General features: G+C 47.7%; 5 protein-coding genes across 10 annotated transcripts in view; all 5 read right to left on the minus strand.

The window, feature by feature from the left end:
• LOC101080089 (rho guanine nucleotide exchange factor 10-like protein) overlaps positions 1-2,119 on the minus strand; it is an 8,432-nt gene extending 6,313 nt beyond the window's left edge. The window contains 6 exon segments of the mRNA XM_029828312.1: positions 203-319; positions 545-724; positions 881-958; positions 1,429-1,532; positions 1,611-1,719; positions 1,811-2,119. Coding sequence (XP_029684172.1) covers positions 203-319; positions 545-724; positions 881-958; positions 1,429-1,532; positions 1,611-1,653 — 522 coding nt within the window. The 5' untranslated portion in view covers positions 1,654-1,719; positions 1,811-2,119.
• A 2,183-nt stretch (positions 2,120-4,302) lies between these two features.
• On the minus strand, positions 4,303-6,472 carry nppa (natriuretic peptide A). The gene is given in 3 exon segments (NM_001032565.2): positions 4,303-4,479; positions 5,765-6,068; positions 6,333-6,472. Coding segments are annotated over 3 exon segments (420 nt in total). The 5' UTR covers positions 6,444-6,472; the 3' UTR covers positions 4,303-4,474.
• Positions 6,473-7,886: 1,414 nt separating this feature from the next.
• nppb (natriuretic peptide B) lies at positions 7,887-8,899 on the minus strand. The gene is given in 3 exon segments (NM_001032688.1): positions 7,887-8,055; positions 8,315-8,600; positions 8,724-8,899. Coding segments are annotated over 3 exon segments (402 nt in total). The 5' UTR covers positions 8,829-8,899; the 3' UTR covers positions 7,887-8,044.
• Positions 8,900-10,648: 1,749 nt separating this feature from the next.
• nppal (natriuretic peptide A-like) lies at positions 10,649-12,515 on the minus strand. 5 transcript variants are annotated; one of them, XM_029827586.1, is made up of 5 exons: positions 12,375-12,514; positions 11,882-12,144; positions 11,497-11,789; positions 10,980-11,376; positions 10,649-10,754 (listed from the first exon to the last, which is right to left on the minus strand). In XM_029827586.1, exons 3-4 carry the CDS (start codon positions 11,578-11,580, stop codon positions 10,984-10,986), a joined length of 477 nt encoding a protein of 158 aa, XP_029683446.1. In that variant the 5' UTR covers positions 11,581-11,789; positions 11,882-12,144; positions 12,375-12,514; the 3' UTR covers positions 10,649-10,754; positions 10,980-10,983.
• A 3,597-nt stretch (positions 12,516-16,112) lies between these two features.
• clcn6 (chloride channel 6) overlaps positions 16,113-20,000 on the minus strand; it is a 12,513-nt gene continuing 8,625 nt past the window's right edge. For both annotated transcript variants that reach the window (XM_029827869.1, XM_029827868.1), the window contains exons 22-23: positions 19,953-20,000; positions 16,113-16,712 (exon numbers count right to left, since the gene is read on the minus strand). The exon at positions 19,953-20,000 is cut by the window's right edge and continues 78 nt beyond it. In XM_029827869.1, coding sequence (XP_029683729.1) covers positions 16,632-16,712; positions 19,953-20,000 — 129 coding nt within the window. In that variant the 3' untranslated portion in view covers positions 16,113-16,631. The remainder of the gene's footprint in view (positions 16,713-19,952) is intronic.

The raw sequence follows: 20,000 nt of genomic DNA on the forward strand, positions 1-20,000 counted from the left end.
CTACCTCCACTCACAACTGACTTGGACTCTGTTCCACATTTGTGTCTCGGTTCTGACTGAGCGTCTCGCTGGCTTCTGCCTTGTTCCTACCCAAGTCTGATCTCAACAGGCTAAAGCTGCTTTTTAAGGGCAGCAACATCTTGTTCTTGGATGTGTTCAGGCATTTACACTAAGAGGAAGAACGAGAGAAGAGGTCCATCACCTTCAGAAAGTCCAGGAACACTGGTTTGGACATGCAGGCCTTCTTGAGCAGCGCCATGCTGTGCGTGAAGTTGTTGATGTAATCACTGTACACGTTGAGGACCATGGTCTTGGAGAACTGTTGAGAAACCTCTGATTGAGCATGTTTGCCAACACTTCCCAAAATTCAGACAATATTAGATTCATAACAATTACCAAATGTATAAGAATTTTTGGAGCAGCTAGCATGTTAACTAGCTAGCTTTGAACCATCTCGTTGAGCCAACCCAAAGACCTGCACCAGGAAAGGACCAACCTGAGAATGTAGCTAACCCAGTAACTAATTACAGGCAGCGTCACTGACCGAGGCCACAAACAGGTCTCCGATCTTTTCGCTGCTGTCCCAGTCAGCTACACGGGACGCTAAAGCAATCTGGAACATGGCGTGGCAGTGGTGGATCTCCTGCACACGGTAGAAGATCCGATGCACCTTCCTGTGGTTGAGGATCAAGTTCTGTGGTTCCAGCAGTGGTTTCTGGTACTCCTAGAGATAAAGAACAGTCAATTCTTCATGGGACACTCTCCCCAGATGAACAGAGCTCTCCCCATAGGTGTGACCAGGGGTGCATGCAGTGGGGGGGGGGGGCGAGGGGGCTGCAGCACCCCCCCCCCAGCATCAAAAGGTCCAGGTGTGACGCACCTGCACAATTCTGTTGAGGGAGCTGAGGTAGCTGCTCTCACTTTGCAGGATGGAGTTAAGAATCAGACGTCTCAAAACCTGCAGGAAAGAGTGAGTGAGAGGGGTTAGAGGGGGGTGAGAGAGTGAGAGGGGGTGAGAGGGGGTGAGAGAGTGAGAGGGGGTGAGAGGGGGTGAGAGAGTGAGAGGGGGTGAGAGAGGGGTGAGAGAGTGAGAGGGGGTGAGAGGGGGTGAGAGAGAGTGTGAGGGGGTGAGAGAGTGAGAGGGGGTGAGAGAGAGTGAGAGGGGGTGAGAGAGTGAGAGGGGGTGAGAGAGAGTGAGAGGGGGTGAGTGAGTGAGAGGTGAGAGAGTGAGAGGGGGGTGAGAGAGTGAGAGGGGTGAGAGGGGGTGAGAGCGTGAGAGGTGAGAGGGGGGTGAGAGGGGGTGAGAGAGTGAGAGGGGGTGGGAGGGGTGAGAGAGTTAGAGGGGGTGAGAGGGTGAGAGAGGGAGAGAGGGTGAGAGGGCAGGACAGGACAGAATGTGTGCAGCAGCCTCCACAGGTGAGGCCTCACCTGGTGACCACTCAGCCCCTCTGGCATCAGGCTCAGCTGTGCTGGGGGGTGCTTCCTGGGACACACACTCACGTCCAGATAAGCTTCATCCTCCTGTTTCACAGCTGAAAGAGAAGAAATCCTCCTCTGTCATAAATGCTCCTTTCTGCTCCTGATGTTCCCTCATCACCCGCCGTGTTTACCTGGACGCTCTTTCCTCTGCAGGAACCTCGCCCTCCGAATCATTGCGTCTTTACTTTTCTCTAAATGATCCTTGGAACGGTTCTTCACCAGGTTCAGCAGCTGGAGCACCTGAAGGACACAACAGGGTCCTCTGAGACCGGCCGGACACTTTCTGCCCCTCTTCCAGTCGGACCAGCAGCCTGAGAAGAAACTCACCTACCTCAAAGGTGCCGTCATGGCCTTTATTGTCGTTATACTCACACTGGAGGAGTGTGCGGGCTCCTCGACACTCGACACACTCACACTGGAGGAGTGTGCGGGCTCCTCGACACTCGACACACTCACACTGGAGGAGTGTGCGGGCTCCTCGACACTCGACACACTCACACTGGAGGAGTGTGCGGGCTCCTCGACACTCGACACACTCACGCTGGAGGAGTGTGCGGGCTCCTCGACACTCGACACTCGACACACTCACACTGGAGGAGTGTGCGGGCTCCTCGACACTCGACACTCGACACACTCACTGGAGCTGAGGGGAAAGTCCAACAGCAGACGGAACAGAAGAAGAAGTGCTGATGGAGCAAAGTTCACTTCCTCTTTCCAGGTTTCATTCATAGTGAACTCAGATGTTTTCAGATCAGTTGTGGGTCTGAGCACAACTATTATTGTGCTGAGCAGAAGTGAAACATCTGCAGCTCGGAGCAGATCAGCGTCCAGGTCGGTGGTTCAGAAGGAAACGCCGAAGCGTGAAGATCACAGCAGGAGCCACTTTAGAACAGAAGCTGCTCAGCTGTTCTCCAGACGGTGGTAACATGGATGAGGGCAGGAACGTGGACTCAGACCAGAGTGGAGATTTCTTACACTGGAACAGTTGAAGGTTAACACAGAAATTTAAACTATTCAGTCTTACCTTCAAATCGGTACCTGGACCATCAGAGCTGTCCCTGGAGCTCCAGATGTTGGACTGGTGCTGTGCAGGTCTCTGGATGTCCTCATAGATGTCATCAACATCTGCACAGAAACCAGATTCAAATGGCTGATTTTACACGTCGCCTGTCGTCCAAACCCACAAACCTGCCGCCGGTGGATGAAGGTTCTCCACGGGAACATCATCATATATGGCAGGAGGCTCACTGATGGCGCTCTCCTGGATGAGGGCTGCTGGCCTCTGCTGGCCTGAAGGTTTTCAGAAGCCTGACGTTCTTCTGTGGTCACTGATGTGTTTGCACCTGTGCTGAAACGTTGCGTGAGCTCTGAAACGATGGAGAACCACTCTCTGCACTGATGTGAAGACTTCTGGACTAAAGGAACCCACAAACCAGAACGACGCGCTGAGAACGTGGACGCACGTTCAAATAGTTGGTGCGCCTCTGTTGGACCTGCTCTCTACCTTCAGGACGACTGCTCACGCTGCAGGAACCATCCAAAACTGCGACTGATCCCAGATCAGAAGAAGCGGAGCATCTGTTCACATTGACATTATGACCTCAGAATGATGCTGTCACATCTCCAACAGCTCCAACGCTAAAAGGGGCTAATTCAGGCCCCACTGAGGGCCTCTAGATTGAGATGTTTCTGACTGTGGACGTGGACGTGCACGTGCACGTGGATGTGCACGTACCCCTCTGGAAGCCCTCTGACCATCACATCCGGAAGGAGAGGGAAAGGTCAGCCAGCTGTGACCCCCTCTGCCCCAGTATAACCAGTCATTAACCCCCTCTGCCCCAGTATAACCAGTCATTTACCCTCTGCCCCAGTATAACCAGTCATTGACCCCCTCTGCCCCAGTATAACCAGTCATTAACCCCCTCTGTCCCAGTATAACCAGTCATTGATCCTCTCTGTCCCAGTATAACCAGTCATTAACCCCCTCTGTCCCAGTAGAACCAGTCATTGATCCTCTCTGTCCCAGTATAACCAGTCTATTACCCCCTCTGTCCCAGTATAACCAGTCATTGACCCTCTCTGTCCCAGTATAACCAGTCATTAACCCCCTCTGTCCCAGTATAACCAGTCATTGATCCTCTCTGTCCCAGTATAACCAGTCATTAACCCCCTCTGTCCCAGTAGAACCAGTCATTGATCCTCTCTGTCCCAGTATAACCAGTCATTGATCCTCTCTGTCCCAGTATAACCAGTCATTGATCCCCTCTGCCCCAGTATAACCAGTCATTAACCCCCTCTGTCCCAGTATAACCAGTCATTGATCCTCTCTGTCCCAGTATAACCAGTCATTTATGGCTGTTGAACCTTTCTGTGCCCCTTACGTTTTTCTGAGTAATTAATTAAATGTGTAATTCAACATTCAACATTTTTGATAAAAGCCACAATTTTATTTCTATGTTTTTCTGTTGAAAGATTCTTTAGAACTTCATGAATCAAAGATCAAAGAGCATTTTAGTTTGGTTGTCATGGTTTTACTGGCGTGCTGCGGCCAGAAGGGGGCAGAGTTGTGCCTGATAATAAGCTTAGCTTAGCATTTTGGCTCGTGTGTTTTGGTGTGTGTCTCCTGTGGGTGGTGTGTGTCTCCTGTGGGTGGTGTGTGTCTCCTGGGGGTGGTGTGTGTCTCCTGTGGGTGGTGTGTGTCTCCTGGGGGTGGTGTGTGTCTCCTGTGGGTGGTGTGTGTCTCCTGTGGGTGGTGTGTGTCTCCTGGGGGCGCAGACTGGGTCCCCCTACTGGTACACGTTGGTAATGCAACGACCCAACAAACGTGGAAAAAGGTTTATTAAGAAAAGCAGAGTTGTTTTCCTTACAGATTTGTAGTGAAATCTTCACATCCCAAAGTCATTTTTAAACACTGGTCACATCACACAGAAACACAAAGTTCACAAATGCTGATTTCCATCCCGGTGGTCCTCATCATCAGCAGGAAGTGACCTCACTAACCTGGCAGGAAATGAAACAAGAACAAAGAGAAGCCTTAATTAGTCTTAAAAAGACTGGAGAGATTTAAAAGACTTCACACCAACCAGACCCACATGAAGGATTCATGATCCCACATGAAGGATCCATGATCCCACATGAAGGATCCATGATCCCACATGAAGGATTCATAATCCCACATGAAGGATCCATGATCCCACATAAAGGGTTCATGATCCCACATGAAGGATCCATGATCCCACGTGAAGGATCCATGATCCCACGTGAAGGATCCATATTCCCACGTGAAGGATCCATGATCTCACGTGAAGGATCCATGATCCCACGTGAAGGATCCATATTCCCACGTGAAGGATCCATGATCCCACGTGAAGGATCCATGATCCCACGTGAAGGATTCATGATCCCACGTGAAGGATTCATGATCCCACGTGAAGGATCCATGATCCCACGTGAAGGATTCATAATCCCACATGAAGGATCCATGATCCCACATGAAGGATCCATAATCCCACATGAAGGATCCATGATCCCACATGAAGGATTCATAATCCCACATGAAGGATTCATGATCCCACATGAAGGATCCATAATCCCACATGAAGGATCCATGATCCCACATGAAGGATTCATGATCCCACATAACGGGTTCATGATCCCACATGAAGGATTCATAATCCCACATGAAGGATCCATGATCCCACATGAAGGATTCATGATCCCACATGAAGGATCCATAATCCCACATGAAGGATCCATGATCCCACATGAAGGATCCATAATCCCACATGAAGGATCCATGATCCCACATGAAGGATTCATGATCCCACATAACGGGTTCATGATCCCACATGAAGGATTCATGATCCCACATGAAGGATCCATGATCCCACATGAAGGATTCATGATCCCACATGAAGGATCCATAATCCCACATGAAGGATCCATGATCCCACATGAAGGATTCATGATCCCACATAACGGGTTCATGATCCCACATGAAAGATCCATGATCCCACATGAAGGATTCATGATCCCACATGAAGGATTCATAATCCCACATGAAGGATTCATGATCCCACATGAAGGATCCATGATCCCACATGAAGGATTCATGATCCCACATAACGGGTTCATGATCCCACATGAAAGATCCATGATCCCACTAAATGTTGGTGATCGTCTGCACTGATTGTAAAAACTAAACAGCCAATCAGAGAGCAGTTTGGATTAGCATCATAGTTTAGCTAGATTAGCTTTTAGGTTAGTTCCATTTTCCGGCTCTCACCTCTTCCATTATTACATCCCAGACCGCTGGCGTTCCCAATCCGATCCATCCGGGCTCCGAAGCAACTGGAGGCCCGTTTTCTGAGGCTCATCAACAGGTCCTGGAGGTGGCTCCTCTGAACTGAAGGTCTGCTGTGGATTTCAGATCTTGTTGCTGTCACTTGGTCCTGGTCCCTGCCTAGGTCCAGGTTCCATCTTTGTCCAGGGTCTTGATCCCTGATGTCATACTCTACCTCCTGGTCGAGTTCTGGGTTCTGTTCCTGATCTGCCTCTGATATAGTCTCCTCGAGACGCTCCAGTAGAGACTGTGGGGACGAAGGTAGTGTGCTTACAATACACACACACACACACACACACACACACACACACACACACACACACACACACACACACACACACACACACACACACACAGTCTCACACAGTCTCACACACACACTCACAGTCTCACACAATCACAGCTGAGTGTCCAGACAGAAGCTAAACACACCTGAAGGAATCTCCGACTGGGAGGATCAAGATTCCCAGAGAATCTGATGGAGCCAAGATGGAACGTTTGATGTTCTTACCTTCAACTGACTGGAGTCACTGGCTGAAAACGGCCGTCCCAGAACATGGCTGTTCACCTGTGTGTGCTGGCCCAGTAGGAGCAGCAGGCCCCACAGGACCAGCGCCGTCATGGTACCGTCAGCTTCTGCCTGTGACGTCTGTCAGGCTCAGCAGCACACACCTTCTCCTTATATACACACACACACACGCGCGCACACACACACACACACGCACACACACACACGCACACACACACACACACACACACGCACACACACACACACGCACACACACACACACGCGCGCACACACACGCACACACGCACACACACACGCACACACACACACGCACACACGCACACACACACACACGCACACACACACACACACACGCACACACACACACGCACACACGCACACACACACACACGCACACACACACACACGCACACGCACACACACGCACACACACACACACGCGCGCACACACAATCATACAACTAATCATACACACACCCCTGAAGTGCATTCCAGCACCTGCTTGGAGCTGAGAGGCCCGTCAGGTGTCTGGAAGTGGTTCCTGTTGGGAACAGGACGTGACCTCACGCCGCAGCGCTCTGCTCCCTGAACAGACCATAGTAGGTTAAAACTGCCGCAGGTTTAGATTAGGAGGTGGAGGCGGAGCTATGTGCTCAGGGTTCCATCATGTTATCAGCCACAGACGCCTGTGAGGGTGGACCGGCTCTCCTCAACATCCTGGACCAGCATCCGGACCTCTCTGGACTGGTGGGTCTCTGATCAGTGAAGAAGAGGATGAAGGATGGAAAAGTCCTTCAACTGTTGACAACCTTAAACGAAACCATGGCAGCTGGGCTGTTGGTTCAACTCCGCCCTTGGGCCTCATGCTGGGGCCAAAGCTGGAACCAGCAGGATCTTTGAGGACATCTCAGGCGACGTCAAGGTCATAAAAAAGTCCCCTCAACGGTGTCAAGTCCAGACGGAGGCAGCGCCACCTCTTTGTTCTGGCGCTGAGGGGCGGGGCCACAGCCACAGAACGCCTCTGAGGGTTGGGAAACGTTTGGAATGTTTGTCTTGATGAGCTCCATCCGGCAGGACAGTGACGAGACCTCCATGGTGGTGGTGGAGCACGTCCGTCCACGCCAGCTTCTGCTTGTTACATTGACTTTTGATGAACTTTTGGTTGGACTTTTTTCTGAGACTCTTCTGATGCAACCAGAGAAATCTCCTCAAATGTTCTCAGCTGTTCCTCAAACAGCCAGAAGAACCGAACTCAGATGGACAGATGGAGGACAGATGGAGGACAGATGGAGGACAGATGGAGGACGCATGGAGGACACATGGAGGACACATGGAGGACACTCGGACCTTTAAAGGACTTTCATTTTGACACGAATGTCAACGGTTTGATTGATGTGTGACCGGAGACATTTATGAAATGAGATGAATGATGCGTTTGTGTCGCCATGACAACCACCCACACGGAGCTACAGACCAGAAATGAAGCGTTAAAAGAGGAACATGCAGAAGCCCCTTCCATCACCCTTCACACGTTTGCAGTTGTAAACATTTATTAAACTCCAAACAGCACATTAACAACACGTCAATAATTAAGCCAATAAACCACAAAGAATATTTAATAAATATCAGTTAATAAATAGCATTTAAATAAAGAATCTTTGGTAGAGACGTTGTAGTTGAGGTAAGACTTCGTTTACTTTGGATCTGAAAGAGAAGAACCAAAACAAATTATTAACCTTTTCCTCCTAATTAAAGGTGAATTATTGCCCTATTTAATGGCTGAGAGACAACAGTTCCAGATGAAGGTTCAGGAACCTTTCTACCATAGCTACATGGTTCTTTGGAACACTAAATAGTTCTCGGTAAAAGTCCTGCACCCTGGGGAGAGCCTCCAGAGCAGATATCTCCTCAGTCAACCAAAGAGCCCCAGTGGTTCCAGAGGTGGAACGGGAACTGGACTTACTGTATTTGCCCACGGTGTTACAGCCCAGAGAACTCATGGAACCTATGCGATCCATCCGTCGGCCGAAGCAGCTGGAAGATCTCCTGGACGAGTCGTTCTGAACGTTTTTGCGGGTGTTGGCTGACAGGAACTCTCTGATGGCCTCCACCTCCACTGGTCTGATTTGGTCTCTGTTGGCTGTCTGCTTCATGCTTCCCACAGGTTCCAGGCTCTCACTGTTTGCTGGAACCATTTGGTCCTCCTCAGTCTCCTCTGACATGGACTCCTCAAGTTTGTGAAGAATCGCCTGAAACAATAGGAACTGCTGATTTCTCCACACAAGAAGGTGATCAGCCATTATGGGAGGTTTGGTTCTCCTCAAATATCTGCTCCATCAGGAACCCTGTCACTTCATCTTCCCCTCACTCACCTCCAACACGTCCACGTCGGTGTCGCTCAGGACTGGGAATGAAGTGGAGAGCGGCAGGTTGAAGATGAGGAGAAGCCCACAGATGGAGACGAAAGACACCACCATGTTTCTCTGACCGTTCCTCTTGCTTTCAGCAGATTGCTCACGTTGTCTCTTTGCTGGTTTCCTGTTGAGTTGCTGGAGCTGCAGCAACCAGGCTCCTTTATACTCCAACCTGACACATATTGGAATGCCAGGAATCGGAGCCACATTCCTGACACCTGCTCCTGATAACAGGCAGTGCCCTTTTAAAGGCCCGTCTCTCCGATAGGGAACATCCGTATGATTCCCTCGGTTGGCTACGTAGAACATTGTTGTGTCTCACATCCCGGAAGCAGCTGGACTGGGATGAGTGTGGGAAACATCTCCTCTGAAGGGCCTCTCAGCCTCACCAGGAAGAACCACTGAACTCCAACAATTCCGAAGGAATTCCAGACGAGTTCTTGATGGGTGCTGGATTTACCAACAGCTGGACAGGATGGATGATGGATGGATGGATGATGGATGGATGGATGGATGGATGGATGGATGATGGATGGATGGATGGATGGATGGATGGATGGATGGATGGATGGATGGATGATGATGGATGGATGGATGGATGGATGGATGGATGGATGGATGGATGACAGACAGACAGACAGACAGACAGACAGACAGATAGATAGATAGATAGATAACAGGTGATAACAGGTAATGAGTAATAACAGGTGATAACAGGAGATAACAGGCGATAACAGGTGATAACAGGTGATAACAGATAATAATAGGTGATAACAGGCGATAACAGGTGATAACAGGAGATAACAGGTGATAACAGATGATAATAGGTGATAACAGGCGATAACAGGAGATAACAGGTGATAACAGGAGATAACAGGTGATAACAGATGATAATAGGTGATAACAGGTGATAACAGGTGATAACAGATGATAATAGGTGATAACAGGCGATAACAGGAGATAACAGGTGATAACAGGAGATAACAGGTGATAACAGATGATAATAGGTGATAACAGGCGATAACAGGTGATAACAGGAGATAACAGGTGATAACAGATGATAATAGGTGATAACAGGCGATAACAGGAGATAACAGGCGATAACAGGCGATAACAGGAGATAACAGGGGATAACAGGCGATAACAGGGGATAACAGGTGATAACAGGAGATAACAGGTGATAACGGGATAACAGGTGATAACAGGGGATAACAGGGGATAACAGGTGATAACAGGTGATAACAGGGGATAACAGGAGATAACAGGGGATAACAGGTGATAACAGGGGATAACAGGTGATAACAGGTGATAACAGGGGATAACAGGTGATAACAGGTGATAACAGGTGATAACAGGGGATAACAGGTGATAACAGGAGATAACAGGAGATAACAGGTGATAACAGGAGATAACAGGAGATAACAGGAGATAACAGGTGATAACAGGGGATAACAGGAGATAACAGGTGATAACAGGAGATAACAGGTGATAACAGGAGATAACAGGTGATAACAGGAGATAACAGGTGATAACAGGGGATAACAGGTGATAACAGGGGATAACAGGGGATAACAGGTGATAACAGGTGATAACAGGGGATAACAGGAGATAACAGGAGATAACAGGGGATAACAGGTGATAACAGGGGATAACAGGAGATAACAGGTGATAACAGGAGATAACAGGTGATAACAGGTGATAACAGGTGATAACAGGTGATAACAGGTGATAACAGGGGATAATAGGTGAGCACAGCACAGCTGCGGCAGCTGCTTCAGGGTTTGTCATCAGTTTAATGCTCACTTCTGAATTTTAAACATCAGAACACTTTTGTTGTGGAGTTACTCTGTAATTAACATGTAATAAGACTTCTTCAGACTTTTGTGGAAAATAGTTATTTTAATAGAATGCAAAAATGCATGGTGATGACTGGCAGGAAGTGTGACCTATGACCTGGAGCCTCGGCGGTCACATGACGACGCTCCGCCTCTGAAACCAGAGCAAACACACCGTTAATGCTGTTACACTTTACACACTGACTGTGGATATTTGACTACAGATGTCTGACATCACTTCCTGATGACTGATTCACAGACGTGTCCCAACACGGGTCCAAACTGGTTCTGCCTCTCTGCCTGAAACCTGCCTTTGGTTCTGACTCATTTCTGATAACAGGTTTCTGATATCAAAGCGACACCTTAGTTTGTTTCCCACCTGATCAGCAGCCGAGTCCGCTGAAGGAGCCGATTCTGGCCAAACGGACCCCGAAGCAGCTCCTCAGACCCCCCTTCTTATAGCGGCTCCTGGAGCGCTTGGAAGTCCTCAGCAGATCTTTGAAGAGCCGCATCAGAACATCGTCTTTCTGCAGCGCCCAGGTGGAGGAGTCCAGTTGTGCTCTGAGCAAAACGTCACCTGTGCCCCGCCCCCGCTCCTGCACCTCCTCCTGCTGCTCCTGCACCTCCTCCTGCTGCTCCTCCTGCTGCTCCTGCACCTCCTCCTGCTGCTCCTGCACCTTCTCCTGCACCTCCTCCTGCTGCTCCTGCACCTTCTCCTGCACCTCCTCCTGCATCTCCTCCTGTTCCTCCAAAGAGCTGAGAGGTGGCTCCAGAATCTGCAGGAAGAATCCAACACATTTATCTGTATCTGCCCTGTTATGATGAGCAGCAGCAGGACCTGCTGATTGGTCAATAAACAGCCAATCAATAAACAGCCAATCAATAAACCGACCTACCTGTAGATCAGGAGCAGGTTTGGCTCCTGATGACGCCACCAGAAGAATGAAAAACAAAGCGTAACCTGGGAGATTCAGGCTCATGTCCTTCAGAGAGACGAAGCAGCGTCTGCTCCTCCAGTCGAGCTCTCAGGCTCTCGGGTCACATTTATACCTCCCGACTCCCTCATCACGCACACGGGGGTAATGATGCGCGACTAACGGCGGCGTACGCGGGGGTTGGCGGGCTGAATGTTTCTCCTCCTGTGAGCTCAGGCATGAGAAGAGCCCAGAGGTCAGACCCTGGAAGGGTCCTCACAGCCGTCACCACCCCAGGAAAGAGATAAGATCTGTGATTTCTGATCAGATACAAAAGAGCACGAACATGAAGGTGTTTGTGATTTACCAGAGGAGGTGACATCATGAAGGTTGTGATGTTCCCAGACATCAAGTTGCTGCACATCTGTAAACTCCAGATGTGAAGCCTGAGTGACCCTGGGGGGATCGAGCTGAGCTGCTGCCATAGCAACACGATGATCATACAGGGGGTGGTAGCGCAGGCTGTGGGGAGCTGGCTGGAGAAGGTTCCTGATTCAAGCCCCAGGGTCCCCAGGGTCCCCATGGAGCTCCAGGTCCCCTTCTGAGAAGGCAGAAGAGCCACAACTTCTCCTAAAATATACAAGGGCGTCAATTCAGCACTGAGTAATAATTTACTTAATAAGTAGAACTAAATAATAGTGTGTGTGTGTGTGTGTGTGTGTGTGTGTGTGTGTGTGTGTGTGTGCGTGCACAACTGTGCGTGAAATAAAAAGCTGCTGAGGCCTGGAGGCCATGAGCTAATGGTGTGTTTCCACTGCAGGAGTTCCTGGTACCGACTTTACAGGAACAATTGGACTCACTTGCTCCACTTTTGTCTCTGCTGCACGGTGGGACATCTAACGTCCTGGCAACGTCCTGGTAACGTCCTGGCAACATCCTGGTAACGTCCTGGTAACGTCCTGGCAACGTCCTGGTAACGTCCTGGTAACGTCCTGGCAACGTCCTGGTAACGTCCTGGTAACGTCCTGGTAACGTCCTGGTAACGTCCTGGTAACGTCCTGGCAACGTCCTGGTAACGTCCTGGCAACGTCCTGGTAACGTCCTGGTAACGTCCTGGCAACGTCCTGGTAACGTCCTGGCAACGTCCTGGCAACGTCCTCGTAACGTCCTGGTAACGTCCTGGCAACGTCCTGGTAACGTCCTGGCAACGTCCTGGTAACGTCCTGGCAACGTCCTGGCAACGTCCTGGCAACGTCCTCGTAACGTCCTGGTAACGTCCTGGCAACGTCCTCGTAACGTCCTGGCAACGTCCTGGCAACGTCCTGGCAACCTCCTCGTAACGTCCTGGCAACGTCCTGGTAACGTCCTGGTAACGTCCTGGCAACGTCCTGGTAACGTCCTGGCAACGTCCTCGTAACGTCCTGGTAACGTCCTGGCAACCTCCTTGTAACGTCCTGGCAACGTCCTGGCAACGTCCTGGTAACGTCCTGGTAACGTCCTGGCAACCTCCTCGTAACGTCCTGGCAACGTCCTGGTAACGTCCTGGTAACGTCCTGGCAACGTCCTGGCAACCTCCTCGTAACGTCCTGGCAACGTCCTGGTAACGTCCTGGCAACGTCCTGGTAACGTCCTGGCAACCTCCTCGTAACGTCCTGGCAACGTCCTGGTAACGTCCTGGCAACGTCCTGGCAACGTCCTGGTAACGTCCTGGCAACGTCGTCCTGGCAACGTCCTGGCAACGTCCTGGCAACGTCCTGGTAACGTCCTGGCAACGTCCTGGTAACGTCCTGGCAACGTCCTGGCAACGTCCTGGTAACGTCCTGGCAACGTCCTCGTAACGTCCTGGTAACGTCCTGTCAACGTCCTCGTAACGTCCTGGCAACGTCCTGGCAACGTCCTGGCAACGTCCTGGCAACCTCCTCGTAACGTCCTGGCAACGTCCTGGTAACGTCCTGGTAACGTCCTGGCAACGTCCTGGCAACGTCCTGGTAACGTCCTGGCAACGTCCTCGTAACGTCCTGGTAACGTCCTGGCAACCTCCTCGTAACGTCCTGGCAACGTCCTGGTAACGTCCTGGTAACGTCCTGGCAACCTCCTCGTAACGTCCTGGCAACGTCCTGGCAACGTCCTGGTAACGTCCTGGCAACCTCCTCGTAACGTCCTGGCAACGTCCTGGCAACGTCCTGGCAACCTCCTCGTAACGTCCTGGCAACGTCCTGGCAACGTCCTGGTAACGTCCTGGCAACGTCCTGGTAACGTCCTGGCAACGTCCTGGCAACGTCGTCCTGGCAACGTCCTGGTAACGTCCTGGCAACGTCCTGGTAACGTCCTGGCAACGTCCTGGTAACGTCCTGGCAACGTCCTCGTAACGTCCTGGTAACGTCCTGGCAACGTCCTGGTAACGTCCTGGCAACGTCCTGGTAACGTCCTGGTAACGTCCTGGCAACGTCCTGGTAACGTCCTGGCAACCTCCTCGTAACGTCCTGGCAACCTCCTCGTAACGTCCTGGCAACGTCCTGGTAACGTCGTCCTGGCAACGTCCTGGCAACGTCCTGGTAACCTCCTCTCACACACACACTCACACACACTCACTCACCGACACTCTCACACTAGAGGTAAGATCGGGCCTAAAAAATCCAGCCCGACCCGACCCAGGCCCGCGGGCATTAAAGCCCGACCAATTTACTTGATTTGCAGGCCCGAGCCCGAAGCAAACCCGAAATTTAAATTTATCCCATAGTATTTTGGGCAGAAAAAACGCAAGATCTTTTAAGGTTAAAATAATCTACATATTTTTATGATCATGATAAATGAATGGAACACAGAATAAGAGGCCAGACAAAGAGAGTGAAAGAGAAATCTTGATGCGCACTCGCTTAATTACGCGGAGAAATACTGCAGCCCACTAGGCTTTAAATAGAATAACGCAAATCAAATAAATGGTAAAAGATATATGAAATTGTTATTTCTATAGTTTTGTTTCAACGTTTTAGTGTATATTTTTATAAACAAATATTTATTAAAAAAAAGTCAGCGAGAGAGAAGCCCGGCCCGACCCGACCCGAACGTAATGATTGACATTTTACGCATTTTAAGCCCGACCCGAATTTCGGGTTGGGTCGGGCTCGGACTCGGGCTCGGTCTTAAGATCTTACCTCTATCTCACACTCACTCACACACACACACACACTCTCACACACACTCACTCACACACACTCTCTCACACTCACACACACTCTCACACACTCTCACACACTCTCACACACACACACTCACTCACTCACTCACACTCACACACACTCACACACACACTCACAGTCACTCACTCACACACACACACACACACATTCACACACACTCACTCACACACACACTCACACACACACTCTCACACACACACTCACAGTCACACACACTCTCACACACACACTCACACACACTCACTCACACACACACTCTCACACACACTCACTCACTGACACTCTCACACTCACTCACACACACACACACACTCTCACACACATTCACTCACTCACACTCTCTCACACTCACACACACACACTCTCACACACACACACACACACACACGCCTGACAGTTTAGCCATTTCCACCCATGGTTCATCATTAATGGACCTTCTAAAAATAGCTTCGCTGGCCTGGAATTCGGCCATTGTTGACAGGAACATTTCCGTGAAGACAAAAAGAAATAACCCGTATCAGCTATTCCGGTCCAACTGTCCCAGCTTCCCAGGCCGTTACCTCACTTCCCATTCCTGCAGGCGATGGAAACACTGGCACACACGGGCTATAACGGGACGGCTCAGCACCACCTTCAACCAGATAAGGTCGCACACAAGGTGCATTCTGTGGCACACATTTACTAGAGCTACTTTAAGATCATCATCACCATCATCATCACCATCATCATCACCACCATCATCATCACCATCATCACCACCACCACCATCACCACCACCATCATCACCACCACCATCATCATCACCACCACCATCATCATCACCATCATCACCACCATCATCATCACCATCATCACCACCACCATCACCACCATCACCACCATCATCACCATCACCATCATTACCACCATCATCACCACCATCATCACCATCACCATCACCACCATCATAATCACCATCACCTTCATCATCATCACCATCATCATCACACAGATGGAATTAGCAGCAAGAACATCATTAAACCCTCTTTAGTTCCTCCTTCACAGATCTCCCTCTGGGTCATGACAGATATCGATGTCTTCCTTCAGGCTTGTGGACCCCCTCACAGACCATAATGAACCTGGGATGAGGGACCAGGAGGGGAGGGGAGGGAGGAGGGGAGGAGAGGAGAGGAGAGGAGAAGGGAGGAGAGGGGAGGTGAAATCGTCCATGTCTCCACTCCACCCGTCTGTCCTCAGTTTTCCGACCGTCAGGGAGAAAATTGTAAATGTTTAAACGTATCGGCTTTATTATCAATTATTATCTGTTATATGAAATCAAAGATATGCAGATATTTTCTTTTGTCATTATCATTTGGGTTTGGTGATATGTCGAAGAAAAGGTGGAATAACAAAACCAGATTGTGAAAGAGCCCAGAAGGAATGTTTATTGTGCAGAATAACGTCGACCACGAGCGTCTCAGCGAGCAGGAATCAAAGGTTCTGATTGGCTACAGAGGATCAAAGGTTCTGATTGGCTACAGAGGATCAAAGGTTCTGATTGGCTACAGAGGATCAAAGGTTGGACTTCTCCGTTTCCATGTTCAAACAGGAGAATCGAGTCCGTCAACAGGAGCCTCCAGGACATGTCCACAGAGGGGACAGAGGAAATAAAAACAGCAGGGTGACGTGGTCACGCAGCGGCGTTTCCAGGGCAACGGGAGCGTCCGTCCATGGCTGTCAGAGCTGCAGAAGGTCAAGGTCATGGTTTGGTCCTCACACCAGCGTTAACCAGCAGGAAGCACCAAGGTCAACGCAGGGTCAGGGTCAGGGTCAGGGTCAGGGTCCGGGTCCAGGTTAGGGTCCGGGTCCGGGTCCGGGTCAGGGCCCGGGTCCGGGTTAGGGTCAGGGCCCGGGTCAGGGTCAGGGCCCGGGCAACCCTTAAACCCTGATGTGGTGCTGTCGCAGTTTGGCCACCAGGAACTCGTGGGTTAAATTATGTCTTGTGATGATTCCAACAATCTAAAGAAAAGAAGGAGAAGAATGAGGAAAGGGAACAACGTGCAGGAAGATTCTTCCAGGGTTTTAGGACAATAACCTCTATAACAAATCTTAACCCATTTTACAAGTTATGCTCATCTTATAACAGTTACGGTCTTTTATAAAGCTGCTCTATAACGGTTATAATCAGCTATAAAGCTGCTCTATAACGGTTATAATCAGTTATAAAGCTGCTCTATAACGGTTATAATCAGCTATAAAGCTGCTCTATAACGGTTATAATCAGTTATAAAGCTGCTCTATAACGGTTATAATCAGCTATAAAGCTGCTCTATAACGGTTATAATCAGCTATAAAGCTGCTCTATAACGGTTATAATCAGCTATAAAGCTGCTCTATAACGGTTATAATCAGCTATAAAGCTGCTCTATAACGGTTATAATCAGCTATAAAGCTGCTCTATAACGGTTATAATCAGTTATAAAGCTGCTCTATAACGGTTATAATCAGTTATAAAGCTGCTCTATAACGGTTATAATCAGTTATAAAGCTGCTCTATAACGGTTATAATCAGTTATAAAGCAGCTCTATAACGGTTATAAGCCGTTATAAAGCTGCTCTATAACGGTTATAATCAGCTATAAAGCTGCTCTATAACGGTTATAATCAGCTATAAAGCTGCTCTATAATGGTTATAATCCGTTATAAAGCTGCTCTATAACGGTTATAATCAGTTATAAAGCTGCTCTATAACGGTTATAATCAGTTATAAAGCTGCTCTATAACGGTTATAATCAGTTATAAAGCAGCTCTATAACGGTTATAATCAGTTATAAAGCTGCTCTATAACGGTTATAATCAGTTATAAAGCTGCTCTATAACGGTTATAAGCCGTTATAAAGCAGCTCTATAATGGTTATAATCAGCTATAAAGCAGCTCTATAACGGTTATAAGCCGTTATAAAGCAGCTCTATAACGGTTATAAGCCGTTATAAAGCAGCTCTATAACGGTTATAAGCCGTTATAAAGCAGCTCTATAACGGTTAGAATCAGTTATAAAGCAGCTCTATAACGGTTAGAATCAGTTATAAAGCAGCTCTATAATGGTTATAATCAGTTATAAAGCTGCTCTATAACGGTTATAATCCGTTATAAAGCTGCTCTATAACGGTTATAATCAGTTATAAAGCTGCTCTATAACGGTTATAAGCCGTTATAAAGCAGCTCTATAACGGTTATAAGCCGTTATAAAGCAGCTCTATAACGGTTATAATCAGCTATAAAGCTGCTCTATAACGGTTATAATCAGTTATAAAGCTGCTCTATAACGGTTATAATCAGTTATAAAGCAGCTCTATAACGGTTATAATCCGTTATAAAGCAGCTCTATAACGGTTATAATCTGTTATAAAGCAGCTCTATAACGGTTATAATCAGTTATAGAGCTGCTTTATAACGGTTATAATCAGCTATAAAGCTGCTCTATAACGGTTATAATCAGTTATAAAGCTGCTCTATAACGGTTATAATCAGCTATAAAGCTGCTCTATAACGGTTATAATCCGTTATAAAGCAGCTCTATAACGGTTATAATCAGTTATAGAGCTGCTTTATAACGGTTATAATCCGTTATAAAGCAGCTCTATAACGGTTATAATCAGCTATAAAGCTGCTCTATAACGGTTATAATCAGTTATAAAGCTGCTCTATAACGGTTATAATCAGTTATAAAGCTGCTCTATAACGGTTATAATCAGTTATAAAGCTGCTCTATAACGGTTATAATCAGCTATAAAGCTGCTCTATAACGGTTATAATCCGTTATAAAGCAGCTCTATAACGGTTATAATCAGTTATAGAGCTGCTTTATAACGGTTATAATCCGTTATAAAGCAGCTCTATAACGGTTATAATCCGTTATAAAGCTGCTCTATAACGGTTATAATCAGTTATAAAGCTGCTCTATAATGGTTATAATCAGCTATAAAGCTGCTCTATAACGGTTATAATCCGTTATAAAGCTGCTCTATAACGGTTATAATCCGTTATAAAGCTGCTCTATAACGGTTATAATCAGCTATAAAGCTGCTCTATAACGGTTATAATCAGTTATAGAGCTGCTTTATAACGGTTATAATCCGTTATAAAGCTGCTCTATAACGGTTATAATCAGCTATAAAGCTGCTCTATAACGGTTATAATCAGTTATAAAGCTGCTCTATAATGGTTATAATCCGTTATAAAGCTGCTCTATAACGGTTATAATCAGCTATAAAGCTGCTCTATAACGGTTATAATCAGCTATAAAGCTGCTCTATAACGGTTATAATCCGTTATAAAGCAGCTCTATAACGGTTATAATCCGTTATAAAGCTGCTCTATAACGGTTATAATCAGCTATAAAGCTGCTCTATAACGGTTATAATCCGTTATAAAGCAGCTCTATAACGGTTATAATCCGTTATAAAGCAGCTCTATAACGGTTATAATCCGTTATAAAGCTGCTCTATAACGGTTATAATCAGCTATAAAGCTGCTCTATAACGGTTATAATCAGCTATAAAGCTGCTCTATAACGGTTATAATCAGCTATAAAGCTGCTCTATAACGGTTATAATCCGTTATAAAGCAGCTCTATAACGGTTATAATCCGTTATAAAGCAGCTCTATAACGGTTATAATCCGTTATAAAGCTGCTCTATAACGGTTATAATCAGTTATAAAGCTGCTCTATAATGGTTATAATCAGCTATAAAGCTGCTCTATAACGGTTATAATCCGTTATAAAGCAGCTCTATAACGGTTATAATCCGTTATAAAGCTGCTCTATAACGGTTATAATCAGTTATAAAGCTGCTCTATAATGGTTATAATCAGCTATAAAGCTGCTCTATAACGGTTATAATCAGTTATAAAGCTGCTCTATAACGGTTATAATCCGTTATAAAGCTGCTCTATAATGGTTATAATCAGCTATAAAGCAGCTCTATAACGGTTATAATCCGTTATAAAGCTGCTCTATAACGGTTATAATCCGTTATAAAGCTGCTCTATAATGGTTATAATCAGCTATAAAGCTGCTCTATAACGGTTATAAGCCATTATAAAGCTGCTATAAACCTTAACTTCTATACGTCTTCAGTTATAACCTTGTTTTATAAGTATCTGATAAGTTATAAAGCGGTTATAAGCCCTTTATGACAGTTAGACTCCCTTGTAAAGCTGTTATAACCCTTGTCTACGGCTTGCGGAGCTCTCACCTCCCCCACAGCGTTGACCACTGGGAGGTGTCTCAGGCCCATGGTCCT

This window comes from Takifugu rubripes, chromosome 20 (assembly GCF_901000725.2).
Source record: "Takifugu rubripes chromosome 20, fTakRub1.2, whole genome shotgun sequence".
NCBI classification, from domain to species: Eukaryota; Metazoa; Chordata; class Actinopteri; order Tetraodontiformes; family Tetraodontidae; genus Takifugu; species Takifugu rubripes.